Source organism: Brassica napus, chromosome A6, assembly GCF_020379485.1.
Source record: "Brassica napus cultivar Da-Ae chromosome A6, Da-Ae, whole genome shotgun sequence".
Lineage (NCBI taxonomy): Eukaryota > Viridiplantae > Streptophyta > Magnoliopsida > Brassicales > Brassicaceae > Brassica > Brassica napus.
The window spans coordinates 19590411-19599643 of record NC_063439.1 but is presented as its reverse complement, the minus strand read 5'-3'; the positions used below and the strand labels follow the sequence as shown (position 1 = coordinate 19599643).

At 38.1% G+C, this 9233-nt stretch overlaps 2 protein-coding genes across 2 annotated transcripts; one reads left to right on the top strand and one right to left on the bottom strand.

Annotated features, from left to right (window-relative positions):
• Nucleotides 1-378: 378 nt before the first annotated feature.
• Nucleotides 379-1254, bottom strand: LOC106350426 (glutathione S-transferase T3-like). Its single transcript, XM_048781625.1, has one exon. The coding sequence runs from the start codon at nt 1252-1254 to the stop codon at nt 379-381; it is 876 nt and encodes a 291-aa protein (XP_048637582.1).
• Nucleotides 1255-5135: 3881 nt separating this feature from the next.
• LOC111198656 (inactive TPR repeat-containing thioredoxin TTL3-like) lies at nt 5136-8031 on the top strand. The gene is made up of 4 exons (XM_022687571.2): nt 5136-6543; nt 6625-6993; nt 7282-7615; nt 7697-8031. Exons 1-4 carry the CDS (start codon nt 5618-5620, stop codon nt 7826-7828), a joined length of 1761 nt encoding a protein of 586 aa, XP_022543292.1. The 5' UTR covers nt 5136-5617; the 3' UTR covers nt 7829-8031.
• The last annotated feature ends 1202 nt before the right edge of the window (nt 8032-9233 follow it).

Here is a 9233-nt window from a genome sequence, read left to right as displayed (position 1 = left end):
GAATCAGCGCTTCAATTTTGCTGTCACTGTCTGCCTCATCACGAGCAAACTCCTCATATTGGGAAGGTTGGGTGTAGCTGTAGTCAAGACCCATGTTTGATGAAACCTGTAAAAAATAACAAGGGTAATATTAGAGAGTTAATTAATAAAGAAGCACATTCATTTTAATAAACCAACGACCAAGTTCAACAACCACGAAGCACATACATTCATAGCATAACCAACATAAAGATAGAAGTACATTATAAACATAGATGATCTTGTTCTTGCGACATTAAAAACATAGAGGAACTCGTAACCAAAATAGTACATTAAAACATAGAAAGCTAGGCATAAATTAAAGACACTTAAGGAGGTTGTTTATGCGAGACTAGAAAGCTAAAAGTACTCGGCTAGTAGCTTGTTTTTGGCAACTTCTTCTGCCTTACTGAGGGGTTCTTTTCTGGCAAGTAAAATGTCTAGTATGGCAAGCTTGGAGAGTTTTTCTTTCCTCGCGAGCTCCGCCTGCCTCATTTCCCAAACGCTTGTATAATCAGCAACCGACTTCTCCTGACCATTACTCCTTTTAGCTTTTGCAGGCTTGACACCTTCAGGCCGGAGCTCATGGTCAGTAACACTTGTGGAAGACAGTTGGGGACCTGGTTCACCGTTTTTCCTCTTTGAATTTCCAGAACCTTTAGTGGTGTTGAGGCTAAGCCATTTCTGTTCATGCCTCAACACACACCAAGCATGCTCAAGTGTAAATTTTGATTCCTGATCAGAGTAGAAGATGTCATGGGCCACCTTCATAACATCGTTATCATTTTGACCACTACTAATTTGCCTCTCTGCAGCCGCATATGCACCACAAAACTTGTTAGTTTGATCATTGATCTTGTGCCACCTCTGCTTATAATGGAGATGTTCGCTACTTTCACAACCATCTCTTCGAAGTAGTGCCGCTAAGAAATAATCTCCTACTCGTTGCCAAAACGTCCCAGACTTTTGGTTATTGCCGACTATAGCATCCTTAGATGTGTTTAACCAGGCACTGATTAGAAGCTCGTCATCCGCTGGGGTCCATTTGTGTCTCTTCCCACGCTCTACGGGTATGTCTGTAGGTGGAGTTGGAGCCTCACGTTGTTTAGAACTAAATTGAGGGATTTCTGAAGATCCACCATGAAAACTCTCATAAGGAGAGTTTTCATGGAGAACACTTTCCTGTTGATTCTGAAGAAGGCCCATATAACCAGAGGACTGGCTATACGGATTCATAGCAGTAAGAAGAGAGAAGGGACCCGAGAAGAGAAGAGAAAGAAGATGATGGTAAAAAAATTATCTCCTAGAAGCTCGGTTTAATAGGTGAAACTGTAATTAACACAACATAATGACCTAACTACCAAAGTACATCTCAGTTATTACACATTACACAACCAACTTTGCAAGTGCATTAAGTAACCGTTAATGATGACATTTACATAATAGACTTGGTCTCAATCAAACTAGCCTTTCATTTCAGACATGGCAAACTAGCAATAAAGGTATACAAACTAGCATAGTTCATTAGCCTTTCATTTCAAACAGCACAAACTAGCAATAAAGGTATACAAACTAGCATAGTTCATTACAGAAACAAGAGTCCAAGTCTAGACGATTTGGTTGCAAACAAACTAGAGAGTTATTTCAAACTATTCAAACTAGATTACCATCATGTCATTATACGAACAAGATTACTTTGAGAGCTGAAGAGAAAGTCAATTACCTTCAACTTTGGGCGAGATGATTGTTCTTCTTAGAGTTGTTTCCTTTTCCGGTAATTGCAGACGAACCACACCTAACAAAACACTCAGAATCAAACGGAAAAAAAAATTCAGTTTCATCAAATTAGTATTGATTTCCGAAACACATGTTCAATACTTTCATCAAATAAGCACACTCTCTCACACTCTCACAGACTAGAAAGCCAATTATAGATTTTTGAAATCCCTAAATCTACAACGCGATGCAATTCCTAATACATGCAAAGACTCGATACGGAGGAGGAACACCTACCCTCTTCAACTTCGAATCGATGAATACGCTGTTGGGTCGAGAGAGAACCGCTGTTGAGTCGAGATAGAACCGTCGAGAGTCGAGAGAGAACCGTCGAATGTCGAGAGAGAACCGTCGAGAGATCGAGAGGCGAACCGCCGAGAGTCGAGAGACCACCGTCGAGAGATCGAGAGGAGAACCGCCGAGAGATCGGGAGAGAAGAGGAGAGATCGTCGAGAGATCTGGAGAGAATAGGAGAGATCGAGAGAGAAGAGGAAAGTGTTCCCAAATCGATTTTGCCCTACTCTTTTTTTTTCGGCCATTCGCGACATGGCACATGTCTCCTTAGGACGCCACCGAAAAACTCTTAACTAAGGCCGTCCCAGTTTTAATTGCATGTTTTTCATTTATTTATAATCCTATTAATGCTAAGATATTCTAAGTGGGACGCCGATAATCATGGCCTAAACTTTTCTTCTAAGACTTATCTATAAGATACGAACTTATCCCCGATAGATTGAATTCAATCTTAATTAGATGCCTCTTTTTGTACATATATACAAAACAAACCAAAGAGACTCAAGTTTATTGGACTGAAATATTCATAACTTTTTTGCCTATGTAATAGTTTTGATCTATGAACAGATAATGTTTAAACATCGCAGTAAAGTTGGTTTGAAAATAGAAAACAGTATTCTGAAACATAACGTTCTAAATTTAATCATACTCCTTATAACAATCAGTCTCGTGGACTCCAAACTGGTTCTGGAGAGCATCGACCCTAACCCTTCACCTGTGAACTCTTAACTCTCTCCAGATAGATTATTAATGCGTTTGGTGTTCATCGAACCTAGGACCTCACCTTTTAACAACTCTCCCACAAGATAAATTGTCACCAATTAATCTGCAACTCAATTGGTGACAACTTATCTTGTGAGAGAGTTGTTAAAACGTGAGTTTTTGGGTCGGAAGAACGCCGAGCGCACAAATAACTTACATGAGGGAAGTTTAGGATTCCCAGGTGAGAAGTTAAAGTCGGTGCTTTGCAGAACCAGGCTGGAGTCCACGAAAGATGGTTACAATAAAAGTCGAGTTCGAAGAAGGCCAAGCGCACCAACAACCTACTTAAAGAGTCAGCGAGGGCTCACAAACGAGGGATTGGGATCGATGTTCTGCAGAACCAGCCTGGAACCTACATGATCACGAGATGTTACACTTCTACTATTTCGCTTTGTATAGTAGTTACAACTTACAAGTGTGGACTAGAAGCTATATAAAAATATACATTCCAAGTTTTCAAACTTACGATATGAATCATTAGACATTCAAACAAGCATGCGTTCAACAAGAGTGTATCAAATGAAGAAAGGGTGCATGTGAATATGTGATTGGACAAAGACACATCCCACGTGGCAGCTATAGTAAAATTAGACTTTTGACTTTATTCGTATATCTAGAATTGGGTGTTCGGGTACCTATTCGGGTCCGGATCAGGTATTTAAAATTTTTGGGTATTTTGTTATAGAAGTATAGAATTCATTCGGATATTTCTACTTCGGATCGGGTCCATGTATTTTATGTCCGGGTTCTGATATTTCGAATCGAGTTTGGATATTTAGATTTTGAAGAAAAAAATGTATTCATTATTTAAGTTTTTTTTTGTATTTAAAATATATTTTTAACTTAACTGGTTTTCTAATTTTTAATAGATTAAACTATTAATAAGTTTGGAGATAAAGCTATCAAAATATAAAGACACTAATTTAGTTATTGTTTTGAGATTTTGGATATAATTTTGTTAATGCAAGAAACAAGAGCTTGATATATATTTTAAGTGAGTAGCAAATAATTTTGCAAATAATTATATGTATATAATTTGATTTTAAGCAATGTGCAGCATTAATATAAATTATTTTAAATAAAACGAGAAAAGTAAAGTAGAAATATAGGGTTAAGTATATATATGTTTGGTTATCTTTGGATATTCATTCGAGTTTGGATATTAACCGTTCGGATTCGAATATCTAATCTCTTATAATTCAAACCCGTTCTAGTATTTTATTACTTGATTCAGATTTTGGTTTTTGTTTTTCCTGTTGGATTCAGATACGGATTTGGATATCGGATAAAATGCTAAGTCCTACGTTTATTTGTCTTAAATATGAGAAGCCCAAGATCCAGTGCCGGCGATTGCCAATGCATTTGACAAAATGCTCCCGTCTTTCAAACAAACAAATAATGTTTTGTCAAAATCTTCAAGAAACGGCTTTATAGGGACCACATCTTGACCCGACACGAGATCCAATCCTTGAAGCCTGAAACACAAGTAAATGGGCTTTATATGGCCCTTATAGTTACATATGACGTAATCAATCTGTATTCGACCACAGGTGAGTTTTCTTGGCAATCCTCTATACACGTGCAGCTAAGTTTTTTTTTTTTGGGATTAATTCGGAATATACTGCGTTTGCGGAATAGCTGAGACTAATCTCTAAAAACAGATGTAAGCTACAAATGAATATTTTCTTCAGATATTCAAATAAGGTCTAAAACACAATTTCATATTTGGGTGATTACACATATTTAATATCCCGAAGTTGATTCGAATCCGGATCGTTTACATTTCCAAAAGCTACTTACCACTGCCACTAAACCATCCATGTTTGATTACGTGCATTTCTTATACTGTCCAGCGAGTCTAGTAGACTTAAAAAAGGAATGCTAAGCTTTTACTCTCTGATCCGGTAGAGAGAACGGAAAGAGCCTAGCCTAGCCTCCATACCATGACTTGGTCATACGTTATATATAATGTAAAAGGCTAAAAGCTTCTCTCTCTAGTCAGCAATATGAAATCAATATGTTTGAATACGTGTTTCTCTACTACTTTTATTTCATATATAAACTTCTTAGAATGGTTCACCAAAACACGCTTTGTTTACATAAAAGGGTTAAAAGACAATACGTGCTCTCCATAAAAACATCTAAAAATGGAATCGAGTGGAGAAAAACACGGGACTAAATTACGGACAGATCTCCCACTTTCTAAATATTCCCTCTCTCCCCCCTTACACGATCGAGTTAGTAGGCAACAACTATATAACTTCTAAATAAAATAAACTAGCAAAATGAAAAAAAAAAGAAAGAAAGAAATAGCTGACAGATTAATAAACAGAATGTAGGAGATGAATTAAGCACTAATGAATTGGCATCAATTTTCAAACTCACCACCAACTCATTTGACATCGAATAATAACAAAATTAAACATGTTCTAGACGTTTAATTTTCTTTCTTTTTTTCAGCAAATAGTCATATATCCTTTTCATTCCCATAGTTAAAACCTAAAATCGTAAATGACACATATATATATATTAAATTTATGACACCATTACAAAACACGAAACGGAAGATTCTTCCGTTCCTAATTACCGTCCGACCAAGAAAAGCCTAATCACATCTGTCTCTCTCCCTCTTCTGTTCTTCATTTTTAAGAGATGAGATATTTCTCTTCTCATCGCCATTGATCTCTGTTTTCTAAAATCTTTCTGAATCTAGAACTTGTTTATTTCGGAGGAAGAGGGTATTCAGATTCTCAGGCCGGTTCTTAAGATGGGGGAGAACGCGGCGCAGAGAAGATCCGGTTGTGGTTTATTGAGCGTAATGTTCGGTAGACGTAACTTGTGGTCCAAGAAACCTACTCCAACCGACAACGGTAGCCAGAAAAGCACATCTACGGCTGCGACCGCCACCAGCAACATTCAGTTCACTAAATCTCCCGGAAACGACTTAAAGAAGCCTCACCATGACGTCAAGGTTTCCGTAGAGACGATCCAGAACAACAAGATCCAGAATCAGAATCAGAGATCGGTCGTGCCATCAAAACCCTCTTCTAACCAATACCCTAATAACCATCAACTAGGGACTTACGAGAACCAACAACGGAGTAGTTACAACAACAATAGTAGTAGCGTTGATCCATACCGAGGAGGACAGAGGAAAGTGCCGAGAGAGGCCATTGGTTTATCTGGTGAGCTTGAAAGCATGATCACCGATCATCAGAAGTCAAGAGGAGCCAACGGTTTGGTTCGTGCATCTTCTAGCAATGTGATGTTATATGGCAACCTTGGCAATCTGAACCAGTCCGGACCAGCAACGACCCTAGGTTACGGTAATGTTAATTCCGGTGGAGGATATGTTGCGACGAGGACGAATGTGGCTGCTCCCGCAACGGTGACAACAAAGAGCCAAGATCAATCAGGGTCTTTGTGTAGAGCAATCTCAACGAGAATGGATCCAGAGACGTTGAAGATAATGGGGAATGAAGATTACAAGAATGGGAACTTCGCTGAGGCTTTAGCTTTGTATGATGCAGCCATTGCCATTGATCCTAACAAAGCTGCGTACCGTAGCAACAAGAGCGCGGCTTTGACTGCACTTGGGAGGATTCTCGACGCGGTTTTCGAATGCAGAGAAGCTATCAGAATCGAACCTCATTACCATAGAGCACATCATCGGTTGGGTAACTTGTACCTCAGGTAATCTAAAACCCTCAACAAATCAAAACATTTTAAAAAAATAAATTAAAACGTTTTGAAATATCTCATAATTTTTAAAAGGTTAGGAGAAGTGGAGAAATCTATATATCATTTCAAGCATTCGGGTCCAGAGGCTGATCCGGAAGACATAGTAAAGGCGAAAGCTGTTCAGACACATCTCAATAAGTGCACAGAAGCTAAGAGGCTACGTGATTGGAATGGTCTGATCACAGAGACAACAAACACAATCTCTTCAGGAGCTGATGCAGCTCCACAGGTATACGCATTGCAAGCCGAAGCATTGTTGAAGACACATAGACATCAAGAAGCCGATGATGCTTTGTCCAAATGTCCGGTTTTCGATGTGGAAACCAGCACAAGGTACTACGGACCGGTCGGTTATGCAGGTTTCTTGGTTGTCCGTGCTCAGGTTCACTTGGCTTCTGGCAGGTTTGTTTTATTCTTGGTTTATTATATATTAGGGTTACATAATAGTCTGAAATTTGAATATTCTTGTCTTATTAGTTATTACTTTATAGCTCTTTGGTTATTTTGTTTTAGCCTGGTATTGAGTGTGTGTAACCAGATCAATTTTGAATATACTGATTTAATATCACAAATATAGTTCTAAATCCATATTTTATTTCACAATTTATGTGCTAACCCATGTTGACTGTTTGTTACTAATATACGTGTCTTCAGTTTGAAAACTCTAGTTTAATATTTGACTTGCATCAGATTTGACGAAGCTGTGGAAGCGATCCAACGCGCCGGCCAGCTGGATGGGAATAACCGTGAGGTGGCCATGGTTTCACGGAGAGCTCAAGCGGTGACTGAAGCTCGGTTCAGAGGAAACGAGTTGTTTAAAGATGGACGGTTCGAAGAGGCGTGTGCTGCTTATGGTGAGGGACTAGACCATGATCCACGGAACTCTGTTTTGCTCTGTAATCGTGCAGCTTGTCGGTCGAAGTTAGGTCAGTTCGAAAAATCTGTTGATGATTGCACGGCAGCAATCTCTGTCCGGCCAGGCTACCGTAAAGCTCGCCTTAGAAGAGTTGATTGTAACACTAAGGTAAAAAAAAACAATGGAGTTCATTTCAAAAGAATAATAAAATATTTTATTGTAATTTTAAATTTGTTTGTGGTGGTGCAGATGCGAAAGTGGGAGTTAGTGGTGGCAGACTATGAGATATTGAAAAAAGAGACTCCTGAGGATGAGGAAGTGACCAGAGGATTATCAGAGGCACAACAACAACTCATGAAACGTCGTGGCCAAGACTCTTGAGAGTAATTTCTGTGGGTAAAATATGGAACGAGAGAAAAATACACTTCCGGAAAATTAAATGTTTGATTATTTTTTTGAGCCGGCAAGTGACACCTAAATGACAATCTTGTGATTCTTTAAACTTTTAAATTTTTCTTTTTTTGGGTGATCAAATGTTGTATAGAAAATGAGATTGTGGTGATGCTGTATCTAGCTTTTAAACACACAACTTGTCCATGGTATATCAAAAACTTACATTCTCGGGTCATTATCTATCCAAAACAAATTATGTAGCTGTAGACTTAGGGGTGTTAATGAAGATTAGCAATGATGAAGCATCATGATATTGTCATAGAAGAGAGATATTATAATGCTAACAACACTATGTTAGATGTTTCTGTTTTGTTAAATGCGTCCCAGTTCGAACCCGCAGATATAAGAACCACAACGATCTACAAGCCACGGCCAGTTCATTTGTGAAAACTCAAAAGTCAAAACTGCTTTTCATGACGTGAGCTGAACGCGTTGGCGTAATGCTTTAACATTTTGTAATCACTCAGATGTCAAGCATTGTAAAGTTGTAATACAATAACGCCTTTGCTTTCATTTTCTTTCAGAACAGAAATACACACACACGAAATCTCAATCACACTAAAATATATATGATCACATCATCTTTCATTGACCTCCCTCCCCCCAAATGAATATATATGATAGAAAAATACATTCACAGCTTCACATCGTGGGAACAACGACTCTCAGATTCTTGACAAAGTCCGAACAATGATTCCTAATTGCCAACAGCTCATACAGCGAAACATCACGAGTCAACCACTACTCCATTGTGAGCTTCTCATACTCTCCTGAGAACAACGTTTAAAAGAATATGTGTTCCTGTATCCATTTGGGTTCGGTTCGGATGTATTTGAATTTCAGTTTTTCAAGATTAAAGATTTAAGTTCCATTCAGTTTTATTTATAAATTTCCATTTGGATTTGGATATCAATTTAATTTATGTAAAAAAAAAAAATTTAAATATACCTTAAAATTTTCAAAATCCAAAATGAAAATAATATACATGAAATTTTAATAATGTTTAGAAAGTTATATGGAGTTTAGAAAGTTAGCTAGTTTGATTTCTGATAACTAATTTTTATCTGCTTGCTGGTGGTGCGTTTGAGGACCAGACCCAAGAGAAGTCGAGCTGTATGTGGAAGAGATAAATGACTCTGATGCAGTTAGGTCATGAGGATTATACCGAGTTCATAGTGTCAAAGATCAAGTCTTTGACGTCGGTTGATGCTGAGTTGTTGCCAAGGGATATACAAAGACGTTCAGAAATGGAAGTTTTAGCATATTGATTCAGGACGTGACCGGGGTTTTATGTGATACTAGAAGTATTCTTTATGGTTAAGAATGTGAGGAA